Consider the following 22,669-nt stretch of genomic DNA (forward strand, 5'->3'; position numbering starts at 1 on the left):
GCCTGTTATAGTTATCATAGGGTTGAGACTTGCATTTCTGTGAATGGAAAGGGTCTTTCTATTCTAAGAAGTGACCAAGATCCAGCAGAGATTACCACTGTAGGAAGTGGGGGAGGTGATCTTCAGAGATTACCCTATAGCTCCCTTGCTGTTCTGGAGGTGAAACAGCTTTTCGAGGGCATAGGGGACGGCATGGGGAAGGGAGAATCTGTGAAGGTCTCTGTCTCCCTTCCTCCAGCAAAAAAGTCCTATGGCTAGAACTCCAACCACAGGTAGTCTAAATCCAAGAAATAGAACTGATGAAAATATCCATAACAGGTCCTTTAGAACAGATTCAATTCTGTATCAGTTAAAAATACTAGGAACCCATTCCATTTTTCACTTGGACATATTATTTCCATAAATGTGTTCTATTTGTTCATTTAGTTTGCATGAGTCCTCAGAGTAGTGATTTATTCAGCATTCAGTATTTGTATTGTGTGAATTTTGAAAAATTGGGAAGAAGAGGTGTATGGCAGGAGTAGAACCATGAATAAGTGATGGGCAGCAAGGGACTTGTATATTTGGAGTTCAGTGACACCGGTGAGAGGCATGTATTTGTGTAAAGTACAGAAGGTGAATTTAACACTATAATCTTGTGTAGACTCTCCTGTGTGGTATTAATAACATTTCAATATTATGGCTGGGACCCTTTTTTTAGAAACTCTTACATTGTATGAAACAAAACCATCTCTCTTGTTTAAAAGCAGTGTTGTTAGCTTTAATATCAAGATGAAACTTAAAATACTGGTTAATACAGGGATGTCTTGCATTGGCGATCTTGATTTTTAAATGGAACTCTTATGGTCCACCAATGTATTTTATATTTACAAAATAAGAGTGCATGCTCAGGATCTTTTTGAGTTAAGGCATAACTCTTCGGTGCTAAGTGATCCTGAGTACACTCAGGCTTAAGAACACAGTTGCACTTAAGAACATAAGTGTCATGCCAAATTATATTGAGGTTCCCCTTTTGTAAGAATTTCAGCAACAAATAGGGAGATGGTTCATCAAAAAGTTCTGGAGGGTCATAAGTTTCCTATCCCTGGTATAGATGTCAAAAAACATGGGGGAAAGTTCAAGTCCTGTGGCACACCTAATGCCAAAGGCCACAAGGCAAACAGAAGTACCACATCATTACCTTCTGAGACTGCCCTTCCAGTAAAGCAATACTGTGCCTCTCAAGTTCAGGCCAGCCAGGTACCTCAGAAGGTACCATGGTCAATCTATTGAAAGCCACTGAGAGATCCAGGAGAATTAATAGTGCTACACTCTCCTTGTTCATTCACTGGCATAAGTCATCCACCGGGGGACCAAGGCTGTTTCCCTGTTTTTTGCAACACTACTCCCCTGTTTCCATCCTGAACCTGCCCCACCCTTGCAGAAGTTACAGTAGCCTGAAAGTCAGACCTGATCAGCTAATGACAATGATGATGGAGTCATCACTGGCTCCACTACTCATAGAGAATTTCCCCTAGTAGTCTGCTACAGAAAACAAGGTCTAGAGGGTGCCCTGCCATATGTGTTAGCCCCTTTATAATATAAGAGAGACTCATAATTCTCATGGAAGCTGTGAAATTCGAAGTCAGCCCACCCTCAGTGTGATGATTAAAGTTCCTCAATTTTAGAAGTGAGCCCCAGGAAATGAGTGTTTCTCCATGGAATGCTATCTGATTTCACCCCTTCACTGTGAGAGCATGCATTTCCATTGGCAGAAGATAGAATTGGATATGTTCCACTCACTTGTGTCTCCCCACAACCCCCGGTATTCTCCACTTAGTTAGCTACTGGCTTGCAGCAAACTGTATTTTGCCGTTATATCTGAACTAGGAAATTGTGGTTTGGTCTTACTGTGCAAACTAGGATCAAACCTATATAAGGTCTTCCACTGATACTACTGCATATATTTCCTAAACAGGGGGGTACATCTGACCACTAAACCATGTCAATTTACAACTAAATAGATTATTATTTATACCGTTGTTTCATTCTTATAACTTCTTGCATCTCTTTGTCACACTGTATACACTTTAAATGCTTCCCTTTTTTGTATAGAAGTAAAATAAAAATAAAAAAAAACTATAGAGAGAATATAGGATCTTTCTTGTGACCAGCAGCCTTGTCAGTTTACAAAGTTAAGTAGTGACAGTATAGGAACCTGAACAACTCTTCTCTACTTCTTTCCAATCTTCCTTTCTGATTCACTCCACATTCACAAAAACAAAATAGCACACAAAAATGAAATGCCCATGACTGATAGGTTGAGGTAAGGTCTGATACTGGGCAGACTAGAGCAGTTTATTTTAATCAGGTAAAAATGGAAAGCATATGTTTGATAGGTGGAGGTATAGGCATTGATTGTTTAGAGATGGAGGATGCAATCCTATGCATGTTTAGATGGAAAAAAAGTCCAACAACTCTCAGCATTCCCCAGCCATCATAGAAAAATACGTCCCATTCACTCCAATGGGCACTTGGGGGGGGGAGGGGAGAAGCTCCCACATGCATGAATGGGAACTTTTCCTTCAATGCAAATAGCAGGCGTAGCTGTTCCCTATCTGGATTGAATTGCAGCAGGGCAAAGGATTAAAGCCTCCACACTAGGGCTGCAATTTAGGTCAGGACCCCCTGACCTGCAATTTACATTTTAAAAAATCCAATCTTGCAGTTACTCATTATGTGACTGGTGCTGTGTCTATTAGACTCTTGAGGCTCAGAGATAGTGGGCACTGTCTAGTTTACCCATCCTTCTGCCCTTTGTTGGGAAGAAGGTTTTTATATGGAGATAGAATGAGTCTTCCTGCTCCCAAGGCAGTAGATCCATCTGCTGTCCTACCCTGTGCAAAAATTTGTTTTGTGGTGTAATATTTAGGTTATTTTAGGGAATCATTTAGTCACCCCTTTAGAAAGTGATTTGCTAGATTGGATGTCCTACTTAATGGGTTATATAGCACACATCCTAGCAGATTAAGAAATCTATTTACAGTACCCGGTGTACATATTTATTATTTCTGTTGCAGAATTATATGTATATCCCCACATATAATCATCTTACTTTCTTCATACCGTCAGAAACTATCTCTGGTGGATTTCCTTTTTCTGTTTATATGGATTTCATGTTGTTGTTTTCTGAGTCATCTGTTTCTTTGGCTTGTATACAGTCATTATAGTTTTTTGCCTTTGATTTTGACAGTGATGCACTCACTATAAACATTTCCCATTTTCTTTTTCTTTCTTTTCTCCTTTTCTTTTGGGAAAACTACTAAAAACTATTCTGTCTTTTCATCCCGTCAGCTACATCATGTCTTCCCCTTTCCCTGTAATCATTTACTAACTGGCTTCTTAGAATTGAATGTGTCCTATAAATAACACTTTCTTCCCTTCATATCATTTTTTTGTGGTTCACTTGTAAAACCTGTTTTGTTTATGGTCAAATATCCTAACAAAAATCTCAGTAGTGAAGAAAGGGTGGCTTACAAATGAATTCCAGAAGAAAAATCTGCAGACTCTGGGTCCTAGCCAGAGCAGTTTGAGTAATGATAGTGAAAAGTGTGCATATGTCCTACACATTCTAGTTTTAGCTGCTTTGTAACTTGCTGTGAAACTAAGAATTGTTTCTCTTGGGGATGGATGCAGTCTGCACTGCCTTTTAAATTTTCTAACAAATATTTAAAAATAAAATTTCTATGGAATCTTTACAAATAAATGTTAATGTTGCAATTGTATAAAACTCAATGGGGAAAATTTGCCTGCAGAGGTGAAAGTTCTCACACTGGAACTACTATTTGCTCCAGTCCTATTAATCTATGGTAGCTGAAGTATCTTGTTGCTGGACAGTTCTGCTTCCAGGCAGTCCTCCCAACTTATGGCAATGCTCAGATACTCTGGTCTATGGCTTCAAATTGCCATATCCCCATGTGCCATATTCCAGAAAGCCTTAGAGGGTTCTATGGCTGGTGTCGTGGACGATCCTGTTGAAGCCCTAGTTAACAGATAAAATGCAGTGAAGAAATATTTCTTTTCTGCACGCATTCTGTCTGCGAATTCGCGTCCAGCAGAACTGTTCAGGGTGGTGAGGGGTCTAACGCAGACACTTTCCCCCCTGAACCCAACTTTAGAGCCTACGGTAGTTCACTGTGATGCTTTTAACAATCATTTCACAGATAAAATCTCTTGGATAAGAGCCGACTTAGACACACTCATTATAGCAGAAGCTGACAATGGAGTGTCCAGCAACTCCGTGAGTAGGATTACACTGGATCAGTTTCAGTTGGTGAGTACCGAGGATGTGGACAAGCTGCTTGGACGAGTGAGGAAGACGACTTGCCCTCTCGATCCCTGTCCTTCTTGATTGGTCACCCAGGGAGGGGATGCAGTTAGATTACAACTACAATGTATTATTAATGCATCTCTCAGGGAGGGGAGTTTTCCATCTTGTTTAAAAGAAGCGGTGGTATGGCCGTTTCTAAAAAAAAAAGCCCTCCCTGGACCCTCTGGATCTTAATAACTATCGATCAGTATCAAATCTTCCATTTCTGGGCAAGGTGATTGAGAGGGCGGTTGCTCACCAACTCCAAGCAGTTTTGGATGACACAGATTTTTCTAGACCCATTTCAAACCGGCTTTAGAGCAGAATACGGAGTTGAGACCACTATGGTCGCCTTAGCGGATGATCTACGCCTGAGTATTGACAGGGTGTGTGTGTCCCTGCTGGTACTCTTGGACCTCTCAGCGGCTTTCGATACCATTGACAATGGTATCCTTCTGGAATGCCTGAGGGGATTGGGAATTGGGGGCACTGTCCTTCGGTGGTTTCGGTCCTACCTCTCGGGCAGGTTCCAGATGGTGATGCTTGGGGATAGCTGCTCCTCAAAGAAGGAGCTGCTGTGTGGCATACCACAAGGTGCCATCCTGTCCCCAATGCTATTTTACATGAAGTCGCTGGGAGAGATCATCCAGAGGCATGGGGCGGGGTGCTATCAGTATGCTGATGACACCCAAATATATTTCTCTATGCCTTCGACAACAGTGTCAGCTAAGGATAGTGTTTCTCCTCTGAATGAATGCTTGGAGGCGGTAATGGGCTGGATGAGGAAAAACAAACTGAAGCTGAATCCAAACAAGACGGAGGTGCTCACTGTCAAAGGCCTTAACCTGAGTTTGGAGGCGTGTCAACAGTTCTGGATGGGGTTGCACTCCCCCTGAAAGACTGTGTTCGCAGCTTGGAGGTGCTTCTGGATCCGTTGCTCCAAATGACAGTCTAGGTAGATGCGACGGCCAGGAGTGCCTACTATCAGCTTCAGCTGATACACCAGCTGCGCCCCTTCCTAGAGTTGGAAAACCTAAAGACGGTCGTGCACGCACTGGTAACTTCGAGGCTCAACTTCTGCAATGTGCTCTACATGGGGCTACCTTTGTGCCTAGTCTGGAAACTTCAATTAGTCCAAAATATGGCAGCCAGGCTGGTCACTGGTACACCTAGGGGTGACCACATTACACCAGTTTTGAAATTTCTTCACTGGCTGCCAGTTAGTTCCTGGGCGAAGTACAAAGTGTTGGTTATTACCTTTAAAGCCCTACATAGTTTGGGTCCAGGCTACCTGCGGGATCGCCTTCTCCCATACAATCTGCCCCGCACACTCAGGTCCTCTGGGAAGAATCTACTTCAGCTATATAAATAAATAAATAATAATAATAATAATAATAATAATAACCAAAACTAGATTGACAACTGCTACCCAGAGGACCTTCTCTTCTGCTGCTCCCAGACTGTGGAATGGCCTGCCGGAGGAGTTTCAGCAACTTGACAGTCTTTTAGAATTTAAAAAAGCAATAAAGACTGATCTATTCCGGCAGGCCTACCCAAGGAAATTTTAGAATGTTTTTAGGATGTTTTAATCATGTATGATATGTTTTTAATCAGTTATTAATGTGGTTTATATTCATTGTTGTTCCCTGCCTCGAGCCAAGTGGAGAGGCGGGTAAGAAATTTATTATTATTATTATTATTATTATTATTATTATTATTATTTCTGGAGGTAAGTCCTGCTAAAATCAGCAGGACTTGCCATACATGTCCACTTGGAAGACTACACAACTGTAACATCAGTATGTGTGTGTGTTTGTAGGTCATCATATGCGTAGAACTTATATGCTGCGCCCAGTGATTAAACAATACATGATAACTGAAGTTGTGTGTAGGAAATTTCTAATTGTGTCCAGTTTATTGAACATGCCCACATTCATTAAAAATAGGAAAACTTGACTTGTTTGTTTCTGATGTATTTAATTTTTTTTTTTAAAAAAAATCAGGTAATAAGCAAGATATTAAATATTTCCGGATGGCATCTTCTGGTCAGGATAGCATAATTAAGTTATGGATTATTTCATTTGCTGATCTCACAGGTATGTATAATTTTTTTTTTAAAAAAAGTTTCTTCTTCCATTAAATTGCTATTCTTAATACTGCTTTGCTTTTTAATTGGCTTCTATTCAAAAGCGTAACAAATACTACAGTTATGGTGGAGGCTAGTCTATCCACGAAGGAAACAAAGGGCTACTACCAAAGTAATAAACAATAAAAGGCACCTTCAAGGCTGTAAAGCAAATTTATTTTATTGAAGGACATTTTTAAGTTTACAATATAATAAAACAGTAAAAAACAGAGACAGATGAGCAGATTGTAACAGTTTAAAAACAAGAGGTTACTTCTGAAGCAATGCATAAATATTGTAACATGTACAATGATTTTTAATAAACATAATATTCATTGCTCATTATAGGATATCCTTTCTGTTCCACATTCTGTGCAGATAACCTAAGCCTAAGACACTTACTTGAAAGAGTATCCTGAGGGTGAGGAGCCCAATCTTGGAGGCTCCATTCCATCCCAAGCCCTACTGGGCTCTTGCCAGCATGGCAGAAGGAACAGTGGAGGCATCTCTTTCATTTTTCCCCCTCCCTGGGATTTTTCCCACCCCCCAGAATTCAGATAGACCAGCCTCAGAGCTAGTCTAACATGTTGGAGACGTGGGCTGAGAGGGCTGTGGATCCATGTATTCTCCCTCCCCGTCCGCTGCCACACACCAATCTCCACCCCAACACACACACACACACACACACACACACACACACCTCTTTACGAGGCTAGAGTTTCAGCCTTGTAGAAGGAACCAGCTCAGAAACTTCCCCATGGCAGGAGTCAGGAAGGGGGCTATGACATCAGAAAAAAACCTTTGAGATTGGATCTTTGACTAAAACTTTGACTTTCCCAAACACTGCTATGCCCCCTGGCATGCTAGAGATCATAGGATTGCTCTCCTACTTTTTTTTTTTTTGATATACTAAAACAAAAATAAGTTTTTCTTCTGCCACACATAATCACATACATTCCTCTCTTTTCTGTATTATCCTTAGTCTTGGACAATGTGCTCCTTCACTCTATGTTCTCATCCAACCCAAGGGCATGTTCATGTATTGCCTTTGGCAATAAATTGGAAAGTACTTTTTAATGAGGCCCCATTATTTTAGGTTGCTCCTAGCAATTTCCCTACGGTGCATGATTACAGTGCCATAGCAGCACATACCAATGTTTCCCTATGGTCCTTCCATCCTTCTTCATAGGGATGTCAGGAGTTCCTTTGAGGTAAATGGAAAGAGAGAGAGAAGAATCTGTCATCAAATTTGTACCTTCCTTCCTACAGTATATAGTGTCTCCTTCATACAGTGGAGACATGTTGTGTACATTCTATCCCTCTCCTTTTATTACTTGGGTCAGAAAATGTTTAAAGAGCTGCTATACTCAAGACACAGAACATGGCCAAGCTAGACTTTGTCAAGCTGTCATCAGCGTAATCAGTTTTTTATGTGAAATCTGGGGTGAAGAGTGCTATATATTTTAGTTTATATTCAAATATGGTAAAGCTGTCATTTGATAAAGAACTTTTCACTAAATCTGTGTTCACTTTTTAAACGTATAGGCCTTGAAGTGAAATATAAGTGTACGTTAAGTGGACATACTGCCCCAGTTCTGGCTTGTGCTTTTTCTTGCGATGGGCAAACTTTAGTCTCTGGGTAAGAATCTTTTCTTCATTTATGTGCTTCAGTTCTACAGTAGTTTTAGTCTGTTTAATTTAGTTCTTAGGGCAGTATCCAACAATGACACTGCGCCAATGCAAATTATATTATGCTAACGTAAGAGACCTCTAGTGCAATGCTAATAGCATTAGTGTGTGTGATGGGTTTTCCAGGAATGACATTGGTGGATAGGATACTGCCCTTAGTTTTCTCTTTTCAAAGGTACTCCTTTATATTATTTTAAATTAATTCCCAATTAATAAATGTAGCCTTATTTATGATGTCATTACGAGTGAATTTTGAGTATCATATTACAGTAATGTAAGAGTCTGTGTGCAGTCTTTGAAGACAGTTCATTTTGATACAAGCAATACTTTCAGGACAAATTTGCCTTTCTGTGTTGGGCATTTTATACAGCAGTTTCTCTACCGTTATTAAAAATGTTTGCAGTAAAATATCCATGCAAATTCTGCATCTTTTCTATCTATCTATCTATTTATTTATTTATTTATTTATTTATTACATTTTTATACTGCCCAATAGCTCACTGGGCGGTTCTAGAGCTAATCTTACTGCATGAGTTACATGAGAAAATGTAGAGAACATGTTTTTGTTAAGCTGTTCTTCAAACTATAGTCAGGTTCTTCATAGCACAAAATCCATGCTTGAAGAAACATACAGTAGCAGCATAATTCTCCTACTGCACAAGTGAATAAAACATCCTCTAACATATTAAATAACTTTTGACAAGTTTCCAAAATCTTGGGCCCAGGCAGCTCTTGTACTACTCTTGTTCAAATGAGTAGTGGGTCAAATATATCCAGAATACAAGCCCAAATGTCAAGGTGAATAAGCAAAAGCAAGCAAGAATGTCATCAGTCCTAGTAGCAAAGATGACTATCAAGCAATGTTTCACTGATTATTGGGGTCTCAGTCAGATTCATAAGGAATTGATATTCAGAACAGCTTGTTCCGAACCTAGCTCCTGTCTTGCCAGCATTCTTTCATTGATTTGAAGTTTTAAAGGTGGCAGAACTCCATAGGCTAATGTTAAAGGTGAATAAATACCTGATGCTAATCTCTGGGTCATTGTCTCTCGGGAGCACCATGAGTTCTGATATCATTGGTGTTAGCATTGCAACCTACTGAGTTGGTACAGCTAAAAGCGACATATAAGATAGTTCCTCATCCCTGGTGCAAGACAAGTGTTGCCATATTTCTGTTGTCATTTTTTAAACATATAAACAATTTTATTTATTTCTGATTAGGTCTGTGGACAAAACTGTAATGATTTTTGAAATTGTAAGTATTTAGCAATGTAAGAGAGAAAATCATTATTGTGCAAGAATAATAATGTTTTAAAGAAATTGTGAGATCTTCCAATGCATGACTCTGCTACAGTTTGGTTTCATTCCTGAAGCCAAAAGAGAATACCATTAAACATATTTTTATTGTGAATCTGAGAGGCCAAGCAACGGACCTACAATAAAATGTTTAGATTTGGGATATGAGTGGGGTGGAAAGGAGGTGCTTGACTCTGCCTGTGCTTGCAAGAGCTGGCACCTGCTAGCACTGCCAAGTACCTTCCCACTTGGCTCACATCCCTATCAGGATGCAAATAGGGTGGGAAGGAAGTCACTTTCCATGCAGAGAGAGGCACGGAGCTCTATACCTCTCTCTGAGTGGGGGAGAAAGTGATTGGGGAGATGCTGATGATATCATGGGACAGGAACTTGAGGGTAGGGCACCACCCCCTTGATGTTATCTGTCCTGCTGGGCTTTATCCAGGGGGGAAATCCTGCCCCTGGACCAAAAGATATTGCCCGGCGCTGGTGCAGAGTTTGTCAGCTCACTATCATGTTTAATATCTTATAGTCAGCATAGTGGATGGTGCTGTTTCATAGTATGGTATAGCATTTGAAATTTATCAGTATATGGCTTAAATAAATTGCTAATCAAATCTTGTTTGAACGTGATCAATAAACATGCTAAAGATACTTTTAAAACTTCTTGGCTAAGCTGATATGCATGTAAATGGTGTATTTGTGACAGAAATATATTTCCTGGGAGTGATCTTGATCCAAAAACTCTTTTAAGAGTAGCAAAAGGCTGTAAGCATTGTTCCGTGCTCATGGATTTCTCACAGTTATCAGGCTGGATAGCAGAAATATCTTCCAATCAATTTTCATGGAGGATGAAGCTAGAGAAAGGACATATGCCTCTCTCTGTGTTAGGGAGAGAAGAGGTGGAAAAGGAGATACCCAGGCCATGTCGAAACAGCTCTTTCCCCTGCTTTTGCCATGCCGAAGGGCTGATAGGTGCTGTGAGGGGCTTGACTCAGAGCACCTTCAAAATTTCATACTGGTGTGCCTTTAGACAGAGGTCATTTTCCTCTGAAACGGCTTGTTTTCCCACAGTAGATTCTTACACACACATTTTGATGTTGCTAGATTTCCATCACAGCATTAAATTGCTGCCTGCTTTCAAAGGCCCTTCTTGACTACCCCATGTTGCTACAATGGATAAAAGATTCAGGAAACAATGTGCTTGATCTTGGTGTGATTAAATGCTATGCTGAACATGAATTACCTATTTTTATCATTACTTTAAAACACATTATTTTTCCATATTGGTTTTGATACAAATGTAACATTATTTTTGAATAATAAAAGTGGGAAAATATTCTGCCATTTTTACATCCTTTTTCAGCTCTTAGAATGGGGTGCAATAAAAGTGCAAATATAAGTTTGTGAAGGGTAGCATCTAGTGGCCAACTATGCTAACCACAGGACTTTGGATCTACATAATGTAAAGATTGCTGCATAATTCCAGTCATTTGTCAGTTTTTCCTTTATTTTTACAAGCATGGCACAATTCTAAATAGGTTGGCTTTAAAGAAACAAAATTAAAATATAAGGTAATCAGTTCTTCAGAAGTATTCTGTAATAGAATATTGTAAGTAGAAGATGACTTTTATTTCTGTGAACTCATTCCTTGAGGGTTTTCTGCATTTATGGAGTACTCTTTTCCAATGCTGAAGATTCAACTGCAATTTTAAACAAACTATTCAAATCTCTGTGCTCCTTAGTTATAGACATCTGTAAATACACTCCTTACATCTGTAGCCTTTGAATTAGAAGTTCCAATAGAGGTTTAGATTATTAGTTATAGGTTATGATTCTCCTCGCCCTAACAAATACAATTTTCTGTTGTTGGCAGAACACAGGGACAATCCTACACATTTTGACGCAGCATACCAGGTGTGATATTAACATAAACTTTTCAAAATATTAGCAAGATGATTATTTGAAGTGTGATAAGTATTTACCAAGTTGCTTTTATTTCTAGGTATGTTACAACTTGTGCCTTTGCACCAGATATGCCATTATTTGCTACGGGTTCAATGGATAAGTGTGTGAACATCTGGCAATTTGAACCAAAGCAACTTTTGACAGGTTAGTACGGCAAGGGTTTTGTGTCGTGCTTTATAAACTTTATGTCACAATTTGTTAATGTACAATCCATATGAAATAGATGCCTTATATCATTGGAGAATTCTCTCATCGAGGTCAGTATTGTCTAATCTAGCTGGCAGTCTTTTCCATGATAGTGAAGTCCAAGGAATGTGAACAGCAGAAAACCCACTTGAGTTTTAATTCCAAAAGAAAATTTTCAAGATTTGTATCGCCATAATGCCTTTATTAGGCTGAGAAAATACTGTGCAAGCTTTCAAGTTCTCTAGAACCCTTCTTCAGGCAAGATGGTAAACAAAGCAAAAGGAGGATGGAGTTAAAAAAAAAAGTGGCTAATGTTCAAGCCGTGCAGTCTGTATTTGGGTTGCTCTACCAGGTACAGGGATGGGTTCACATTGCACCTGGGACCCTTCCAGGGATTTCTGGAAGAAGAAGCAAACATAATTTAGGCATTTGACAGCATATGATGGGGCATTCATGTCAGTTTTTTAATGAGTCCAATACCTTATTGCAAATGTTTTAGCTGTTACAAATTGTTTTTAAATTTTGTATGTTGTACAAAACAGATAAATTTTGTATGAATTTAAATTATGTTTTTATTATCATGTATTTGTGGCTTGTCATCTTTGTGAACTACCCAGAAGGCTTTGGCTATTGAGTGGTATTGAAATGAGATGATGATGATATGGATTTGAATCTCCTTGTAAACAAATTAGAGATATTTTTAAAATATGGTAAGAGGTACATAAACCTATTAAATAAATTAAATGAATAAATAAAATAAAATAATTGTAAACGTAATTTATAACATAGGGTTGAATCCAATAGTGTTGTTTAACCACCACTCTGAAACTTTAGAACAAGATATGGGTTTCAGCTAGCCACCCTCACTGGGGTCAGACGTCTTGACAACCTGTGCTTAGAAAGAGTAATTGTGCTAATTAGGCATCTCATGACTGGCATGCGCAGGGAGGTAAATAAGCCATTGTGGCTTATTTTCCCTCTGTGATTGTGTGGAACTGGTCAGTGTGGTTCTTCGCATGACATGACAGCCCACTATGGGTTATTTAACCAATGGTGAGGTTATGGCATATGCAGGATGCTTGCAGCCTCCATTTAGAATATACGATCCTTGCTCTGGGTTGTTGCATCATGTGAACAGAGCAAGCTTGAGGGTTAAACAATGTTCACATAACCCATGGACTGTTTTAGGATTATGTGAAGATCGTTTAAGCTTCACATAACCCATATTTGCTGGGATTACACAACATGACAACCCCCAAGTGGATGTTGGATATGCCTGGGCACCATGGCTCATCTGAACCCAGTCTGGATTTAATCTAGACTTGATCTTGATCTCGCCTCTTCATGAACAGAAGGGCTCCTTCCATTTGTGAACAGAATTGGGATGCAATAGATATTCCCTCTTGGAAGAAAGGGACAGGGTGGCAATTTTCACTAGTTCCCCCCATAGCCCCCAGAGTCCCCCATACCTCATGCTGTTCTGGAGCTTCTCCTAGTGTTCAGGGGGGGGATCTACACTACTGCTTTAAAGCGCTTTATAACAGTTTTGACAACTGTTGGGGCCCAGGACACACTGCATATACAGGTTTCAAAATGTTTTCAAAGTGCTTTAAAGCTCTTTAAAAGCAGTAGTGTAGATCCCCCGCCCCAGGAACAGCATTTTAGAGAGTGCAGACAGAAGGAGGAATCAGCAGAAATTACCGCCCCCTTCTTCCAGCACAAGTAGAACTGTGTTGAAGACAAGTCTGGATCCAACCCATTAAAAAAAATCAAGATGAAAGTAGCATTTGCCCTCTTGTAAGTGCACAGTATGTCAGGGAAGTTCACATTATATAGCACTTTCTAAAATCTGATACAAATAAAAAGTGTCACGGTAATATTTCAAGTTTCATCTAAGATATGTTCTTGACTTATGTAAGGCATTCCTTTTCTTCTCCTCTCAGGAAGCACACTAATGGAGGAACCAAAGATATCTGTTGATAATTGGTCAGAAGAAGACGTTTCTGTTTGGCTATGTACACAAAGCTTGCAAGATCTAGTTGAGATTTTCAAAAGAAACAACATTGATGGAAAAGAACTGCTGAATCTTACAAAAGAGAGCTTGGCAGATGATTTAAAAATTGGTAAAACTTTAACAAAAAAACTCTTTTTATAGTACTTTTAGGTTTGTTTATGCTGTATATTTTGTTATACTCTTAATATCATCTTTGCAAAATTCTTCAGCAATACCAGTGGCAATACACATTGACTTGTCTGATTCCCCGCCCCCCCCCAAGACAACTATATGACAATTTCACATTGTCCTGTGACTTTTACCAAGCAGCAGAGGTAGCCATGTTGGCCCATGAGTGGGGGAAAGAAAGCCAAGTAGGGCAATACCTTTATTGGGACAACCAAAATATCACATAATAGGGAGCAAGCCCCTGAGTTCTCCAAAACTTTTTATCTGGGTATGGTGGAAGGAAATCTGGCTGATACTGAAGCGTCTGAATTTAGTTGCAGTCTTAAGATAAAATGTGAGACAGATTGACACGTGGTTGATCATGGAAAGATTTGTTAGGATAATAGGATATGAAGAGGGTAGGATAATGAATAGAGAATAGGTGAGGCAATCTGTATTGTAATGTAGGACACAGATGACAGATGGTACTCACTGTATTCCCAAATTGTCTTATTGTTCATTAATGTTTTATTTGATAAAATAAATTAAAAAAATATATAAAAAATGATAGAATGTGAGGGGAGGTAGCAGACAGTAACGGCAGTTTGGTAACAGAAATCATGAGTCAATTAACCCAAGAATTGCCAAAATCTAGTGGGAGTGAGTGATCATGCTGCCTCTGGCACACTCATCACTTCTGCTTTCAATTAACAGTCTATTATCACTGCTTTTATATGTTGCTAGCATGACATCTGAACCTGGACACTGTGGGTTGTTTATGAGTTAAGCAAGCCAGAGTTAACGTACAGTTTGTTGTTAAACCCAGAGTGCCAGGGATCAGCTGTCCTGGGGTTGTCATAGGTTGTTAATTGAAAGTGGAAATGATGAGTGTACCAGAAGCAGTGCACTTGCTCACTCCTGCTAGATTTTGGCAGTTTGTGGGTTAAATAAACCAATATTGCTATTATGTGTGAACCAGGCCAATTAGATTAGGTTCTACTAGGTGTTATGCAAGTTTCAGATTACACCTAGGACTGCTGGGACAAAGAAGCATTACAGGGGTTGATCCCCCATTTTTTTAGAGTATAAAATATAGCTGTTCATGAATCTGTCTACATCTTTAGGCAAACCACACAGGTCCTTTGGTAAGAGGATAATGGAAGTAAAGTTGACAGTTTTTATATTAACAAAGCTGGACACTAATTTTTGTTTGTGGGTCAGGGTAAACAAAAAAACCAATAGAAAACTAATTGGGTAGCTTTAACTAATAATTTGTGGTTTTAGACTGCTGGTTGTTTTATTATGGTTTTAATTTTTGTGAACTGCCCAGAGAGCTTTGGATATTGGGTGGTATAAAAATGTAATAAAATAAATAAATAAATAAATAAATAAATAAAATAAATTGAATGAAAGGTACCCTCAGTGGTTAAAGGTTCGTTTTCAGGTGGTATAACCACCACCACCCTGTCCAATTTAGGATCCTGCCATGTTTGTCTCCAGTCTTCTGTATTAACTCTGTGCTGTGTTATCCACTGGGGTTATTTCAGGAAATACAGTAATGGTTTGACAATCTGAGTGATGTTTTCTGAGCTGTAAAATTTAAGCCTGTGTACTTGAATTCACAAATGTCCTATAGAACTTTTGTGCCTGCATTTTGTAAAAGAGATACAGCCATTTGTCTCTTCCTTAAAACATCCCTGCATCCCGATTCTAGTTTTTTGTGGGGGGTTTTGTTCTTGAAATGCCCATACAGGATATTGCATACAGGGTTTGGATTTTGTTAATGCATGTAAGCAAGGATAAGGATCATATGCTGACCAAACTTGATGACCTAGGCTGTAGTAATAGAAATGGATTCAAATGAATTGAACTGGGATCAAGCTTAAGGTTAGAAAAGTTTGAGCATCTGCATGAACTTAGCTTCCCCCTTTCCCTTTTTTGTTTTTGAGGTATCAGAGATGGTTTTGACTAAAAATGGTATGTTGAATGGGGTTGATTTGTGAGCCAGCTGTGTTAGGAAGTGAGTGAGTATGTCTGTAGAACTTCCTCTTGGCTCGGTGGTTCAGATGACTTTTGTGGAGACAATTTCACACCTTACATTTGAAAGTGCCGTTGCACACAATTACACAGACACAAATTTGGATTTGCTGTAGAGTGCCTACTCAATAGTATGCAAATGCAAATACATTTGTCTCACTGACGCTTTATATTTTTAGATGTGCACTTTAAAATGTAATACATGGACTGGCTCCTAGAATCTCTAAGGATTTCCCCCCAGACTTATGGCTCTGGATTTCACCTTTCTCAATATCATATGGTTTGTTTTATTTGCTTAAGTAACCTGGTTTGCATTAGGCACTTCTGTTATATTCTAACAACTGTTCTTTGCTTTCCACCTTAATCTATATGATGTGAGTAAAATTAGGGAAGGAATGAGACTATACAATTTCAAGCTGCTTTCAGTTCTACGGTGCTGTGATATCGTGAATAATCAAAACATTCCAATACAACATTTTTGTTTCAGTGGAACTACGTTAGTATAAATTCCTAAATATAGCATGGTTGTGTCTCTGATTTCTCTAGTTCAATCTCTCCAACACTCATGCCCTCCAGACGTTTTAGACTACAACTCCCATCAGTTCAAAAGATCTAGAAGGCATAAGGTTGGGGAAGGCTGCTCTAGCTTTCGCTCTACCTGGCTATGGTGCTGCGGTTGCAAAGGCATTTGCATAAATGAGATCATTCGGCTTAAAATTTCACTAGTCAGTATTCAGTGTTGCCCATCAACCTGCAGGGCCCTCTGCTACTTCCGTTCTGTAAGTGGCCAGCTCCACTGAACCCGCTCCAAAAGCAGTGCCCACAGCTTGTGCAATGGAGACTTAGTGCTTCCGGGACAAGCCCCGACAGCAGCAGAAATACTTGTTTCTGGAGTGGGGCATGCGAGCTCCTCCAGCCAGCCCCATTCCAGAACCAAGTCTTTCTGCTCGATTTGGGTTACCCCTGGAAGTGCTCTACAAGTGGTGGACGCTGCTTCCGGATGGGAATTGGTGGGTCTGCTGCTTGCAGGAGGTCTCCATTCGATACTGCCCAGAGTTTTTACTCCTTACCTTCTGTACATCAACCAAAAGCTGGAACCCAGGAACAATTTTTGTAATTGATCAGACTTTTTTTTTTAAAAAAAGAAAGGTAATTTCTTTGAACATTCGAAAGGCCAGAGATGCCAACTTTATCAGTTAAGTCTAATCAGATAGTGCTTATATGAAAATTGAAAGCAGTAGGACTGAAGATAAGAGTCCCTAGCTGGTCTGACCTCTAGCAATGCACCAGCATTCTGTGGAAAAATCAACATAATAACTTGTTTCCTGAGTACTGGGACTTTTAATGACACCACTGAGAACTAATTATAAAAGGAGATTTGGCAGAGCTTGTCATAATGAGACAAGTTATATGATACGGTGGTAAACAAAATCTAAAATATTTCTGTTAGCCAAACTTGCTTTCCTCCATAGTTCTAACAAAGTTAACAGAATAGTAACATGCCAGGCTATTATGCCCCTCTCCCCTGGTTGGTGATTACAATGCAGATATGAGGCATATGTTTATGCATGCATTTGTCTTGGTGACTTTCCACTCAATGGGATCCTTAATTTAAGACTGGAAATACTTGTGTGGAACAGCTTCATCAGGACTTCATGGTAGAGCAGAACACCTGTGCCCTCAGGTATTTTCTGACCTTTCCTAATGATAAGATGTGGAATGTGGAGAACTAAAAGCTAATGTGCACTTTTTATACTGCCTAAAAATTATACCATATAAGTTTAGTTAACTTGATATTTAATCTTAAATAATTCCTGGCAAATTCACATATATGGATTAACTAATGCTGAAATACAAAACATTCCTGTGAGGATATTTCTTCCAATTTTATAAATATAGCAGCTTTGAAATTGTTCATTTCTTTTTCTGTCTCCAAAGGTTGGACAGTTTGTACTCTATACAGCTTGAAAAGTCAGTTCTTATTTCTGCCTCCTGTTATGTCAGGAGCCTCTCTCCATTTCTACAGCAAGCAAACTAGCTAGTGTTTTTTGTCTAGTCAAGATGCTCAGCTCAACAGCATCCCCCCTTAAACTACCCCACTTTACTAAACTCAGTTTCTATTTTATTCTATTATTATTACTCTAGTCTAATATATTCAGTATTCTGTAAGATTCAAGGGTAATAATGCTTAAGAATTATTTGTCCTTTACGTACCGTTGATTTTCTATGGTGTTTCACAACCACTTATTTGCATAGTTTAAAATATATTTTTACAAGTGAAATAATATTTTAAAATAGCAATATTAGTATTTTGATAATTGAAATCAATATTTCCTTAGTCAATTAATACATTAATATATTACTTGATTTTCAAGCTGGGTCCAGATTTAGTCATACTGATAGACCCATTGAAATCAATTAGTTGGATCTAGGAATTGCCCTCCATAGATGGAAGGACTCTGCTCATGGAAGATGCGACTGCCCAATCTTGGGGATCCCCCAGCCACACCACAGTTCAACCCATTCAGCAGCGTCATCAGCTGTCTGTGTAGCACTATCAGGGCTAGACGGGCTGCTGTGGCAAGGAGAGGGCAGGGAAGATTGCTTCCACTAGCTTGTTGTTCTTGCTTAAGTAGGGTGACCATATGGAAAGGAGGACAGGGCTCCTGTATCTAACAGTTGTATAGAAAAGGGAATTTCAGCAGGTATCATTTGTATGCATGCAGGACCTGGTAAAATTCCCTCTTCATCCCAGCAGTTAAAGATACAGGAGCCCTGTCCTCCTTTCCTTATGGTCACCCTAGATAAAGTCTGGATTCAATGCAAAGGGACTACTCTTAGGTATGACTAAATATAAGCCTGAAAACATACAATTTATCAAAACTCATAGTAGGGTAATACTATTATGAGGACCAACCAAAATGTCACAAAGTCATGAGCTTGCTTTAGACACTTCCAGAACGACTGTGTTTAGAGGAAGACTTAAGTGTTAAAGTAGATATAAAGCTTCAAAGTCTGCAGTTTATAACAGTTTTAAGATGAAGTACAGGAGGAGTTGTGCAAACCTAAGTACATTAGCCTCTGCTAAATGCTGAGGAGATTTCAGGTTGCAATATTTCTTATTTGCAATTTGGGATACAAATCTTAAAGTATTGACTTCATACATCAGAAAAAAAGTATCTCACTGGCTGTGCTAATAGCATGAGTCAGTATCTGAGATTCATAGCCTAGCAAGCCTGGCTTTGCTTGTGTGCACACCAGCATCCCTCATTGTCTTTCTCTTGCAGCCTGTACAACGTTAAGCATGACTAAGCCTATGGAAATCAATGGGCTTAACGCATGCTGAACTCTCTAGGATAGGGCTCTTATTATCCTTTTAAAAGATGTACCAGCTTTAAGTATCCTTTTGTAAGAATAAAGATCATGAACTGTGAGAGTGCAGACCATGGAACTCTTATTTCAATGTTTTATGGTAATTGCTTTGTTCCTGTCCTGTTATGTTAGTTTTCTCTTCTCCCAGAGGCATTTAATTGAAGAGAAGATGACCAGCAGGTGGTTCACATAGCATTTCATTAGCCTGTTTGATTGTTTTTGACACCTTTTTGAAAGAATACTTCATTACCATGCAAATAGAACTAGCTTCTTTTCCAAGCTAATTGCCATGTAACAACATAAACAAGAGTGAAATTAGAACAGCAAAGCCCATTGAAATAAAGTACAGGATTTTTGCTTTCACTCAAATTCATTGCTGTTACACAATAGGATTAAGGAAAGCTAAATTAATACACCCACACTAGCCATGATCAGTTAGCTCCCCCATTCCATCCCACGCACAGTTATGAAGCTTTCTAAAACATAATCAGAATATCAGGTGGTCTATAAACATTGGTCATGACCTGATCCTCTTCTGTGTGTATGGAAGTTTGCCTTAAAACAGTTCAAAGTCTACCTTTGAACATTCAAATATCAGTATTTTTGCAGGACATGTAAGTCAGTTGGGAACTAGTTCAAGCAGCATAAGCATAAATACTAAGTGAATTGCAAAAAGAGTTCAATTTAGGCTTCTTCATTAATTGAAGCAGGTTTATTGTATTTTATTTCTTTGAAATACTTATGCTGTTCATCAAAATTAACTGCAGGGTGGTTTACTAGGGCTTTTCAATCTGGTTTTTGATGCTGTTGGTTGAAGTTATGTCAAACTGGCTATGCTGCCGCAGTAGCTATATTCATTCTGGCAATATCAGGTAGTAAACATGCCTGTTGCTTTTTACTTTCCCATATGCAGTTGCCTTTAGTCACTGGAGCTACATTATTCTCCTACAGTTAATTTGTGTGAACAGGAGGAGTCAAGTAGTGGACAGGAACCCCAAGACTGCACACAAAAGAAAACTCTCCTGCACCCACCATATCCTCACTCTCTTGGGTCCAATGGCATCTTTAAGGGCCACACAATTACCATGTTTGAAGCACATTCCCTGCATACCATAATGTTTGAAGGGGTGGCACAATTGGTATGTTTAAATATTTAGCAATTTTGCCCAAAAAAAGAAGGTATTTTTTTTGCAGCTGACTGAACATTTATTTTGAAGTTGTATTTGGGAACTAAGAAGTCTAATGTGGTCAATATGTAAATTCGTTTCCAGATTCTCTAGGTCTCCGAAGTAAAGCATTGCGAAGCATTGATGAGCTGAGAACTGAGATGAAATCTGCTTGTCTTGGTATCCCTGATGAATTCCTTTGTCCCATAACAAGAGAGCTTATGAAAGAGCCTGTCATTGCTGCAGGTAGGTATGAACCAGTCCAGTTCTTCGAAAGTAATAGGGAAATCTATTTATAGTCTTATTGTTCAATTTATTGACACCACTGCCAGAAACAGCTGCTGTACTCCTAAATCTCTCTCTACTATAAGCAGTAGAGGTAGGTATGGCAAATCTTCCCTTCTAGTTCAAAACTCAACTCATTCTCATGGAGAGCTAAATTGAGGGGGCATGCCCAATGCCCGCTGAAGAAACAGATCCTTGTGCAAATCCAGGGTGGGTTAGGCTGATCCCCCTGTGGGTTATCCACAGGGAGGCTGGCTTTTGCCCTCACCCCGTTTCATACTACGATGTTCTTTCCCCATCCTCATAGGAATTAATGCTTCCATTAACCCCCTTGGAGTGGGAAAAGGGCTTTGGATTTCTGAGATGAGCCGTTGGATTGTCTCAGAAAAAAATCAGGCAATTCTTCAATTTATAATTTTTTAAAAAAGAACTTGGATAAATTCTGCAAGGTCCCACAACTCTCTGAAGCAGGTGGTGGGATAACTCCAAGAATCACGTGCCCTGCCTTGCTTGAGCAAAAGTGCTTTTCCCTAAGTAAAGCCACCTTTAGATACAAACTACTGTGATTCATTTCTTTAGTTATTTCAAAGGGAAGATGAAAGCAAGCATGTTATTGACAAGTGGTCAGTAACTCTCCAAATAAGTGTTTTTATGATTCTATAGAAAGTATATATGGCTTAAACATAAGTAAGCAATGGGTTTTACATTGCATACATGATTTTTTTTTAAAGCAGGGCTATCAAAATGCAGGTTGTCAGTTGCAATTTCCTGACTAGTCACATCACTGTTTTGGTACTTCTGTTTTATACGTGACAGGCAGTGGGCGCAAGGGACCTTGCATAGCAGCTGTGATGATTCCTTTGACAGCTTTGTGATGAACTTTTAGAAACCAATTTTAAAGCCAGTATTAAAATAAGTAATAGAATAGATTGCTGGGACTCCTGGCCTTCATTGAGCAAATCCTTGGGAAAGGTGCTGGGGGATATATTTATCCCCCACTATATAACTTCTTTATTCTTAGTATTTTAATTTCAATGACTAATTTTCCACCTGAGAAAAATCATCATATTGTATGATGCAAATTGCAAGTTAAGGCTCAAGCAATATTTGATATGAGCATAATATACCTTATTGATCTTACTGTCTTTGAATGTGTTATTATTTATACAACACCATCAATGTGCATATTGCTTTCTACAGTACCATACACAATACAGCTCTCTACTCAAAGGAGCTTCCAATCAAAATTAGCAACAGTAGACACAATAGAAGGAAGCATGGATAAGAGGAGTGTAAAGTGTGATATGGTACACATAGAGAACTGTGATTGGCCACTGCTCCCTGCTGGATGTACATGCAACGGCAAATTTAGGTTTGCTTCTGCCTAAGATGTGAAATAGTCCTGGAGAGAAAATAGATGCATACATACATGCATCATTTATTATATGTTCAATCTAGTAAGACATGTGTACACTTTGTCACCATAATATGATACTGCTTTATAAAGAGTCAAATCATTGGATACATCTAGCCCAGGATGATAAAATCTAACCAGCACCAATGATTCCTAACACTGTTTTATAAGATCCATTTCACTGAAGAGATCAGCTACTGGACTTGGTCCTCTCTGTATGTAAAGCATATGCTTTGTCCCTTTCTGAATTATCTGCTTGTGGTTTTATGCTTTTTTCCTACACAAAAGAGCATTTAAAATAGGACAAGGATAAAATTGAAGAATCTCTTAAAATACTATTAAAATGTTGATGCAAATTCTTTCCATAAGGCTATTTCCTGATTTGGCATTACTGAAACTGATTCTGTGGCGAATCTATTGATCTTACGTTCTATCAAATACATGCTGTAACTAGTGGAGCAGTTCTCTACCAATTTTTCCAGGTCCTTAGGCTTTACCAAGGACAAAGTCCTAGTTTAAGTGCGAAGTCCTAGTTCAAGATCAGGGTGAAAGGGGGCTTTTATTGGGGTTCAAAATGGATTCTTCTTAGAATATTATGTATTATGTTATTTTTGAATCTTGT

The 22,669-nt window shown here is 39.0% G+C and overlaps 1 protein-coding gene across 3 annotated transcripts in view; it reads left to right on the forward strand.

Annotated features, from left to right (window-relative positions):
- WDSUB1 (WD repeat, sterile alpha motif and U-box domain containing 1) overlaps nt 1-22,669 on the forward strand; it is a 34,574-nt gene that overhangs the window by 7,276 nt on the left and 4,629 nt on the right. For 2 of the 3 annotated variants that reach the window (XM_063116503.1, XM_063116502.1), the window contains 7 exons: nt 6,352-6,444; nt 8,019-8,112; nt 9,384-9,417; nt 11,335-11,375; nt 11,464-11,570; nt 13,556-13,735; nt 20,454-20,594. In XM_063116503.1, coding sequence (XP_062972573.1) covers nt 6,352-6,444; nt 8,019-8,112; nt 9,384-9,417; nt 11,335-11,375; nt 11,464-11,570; nt 13,556-13,735; nt 20,454-20,594 — 690 coding nt within the window. Of the gene's footprint in view, nt 1-4,077; nt 4,313-6,351; nt 6,445-8,018; nt 8,113-9,383; nt 9,418-11,334; nt 11,376-11,463; nt 11,571-13,555; nt 13,736-20,453; nt 20,595-22,669 lie in introns of those variants that run through there. The other variant, XM_063116504.1, reaches the window with a different exon arrangement.

This window comes from Elgaria multicarinata, chromosome 2 (genome assembly GCF_023053635.1).
Source record: "Elgaria multicarinata webbii isolate HBS135686 ecotype San Diego chromosome 2, rElgMul1.1.pri, whole genome shotgun sequence".
NCBI classification, from domain to species: Eukaryota; Metazoa; Chordata; class Lepidosauria; order Squamata; family Anguidae; genus Elgaria; species Elgaria multicarinata.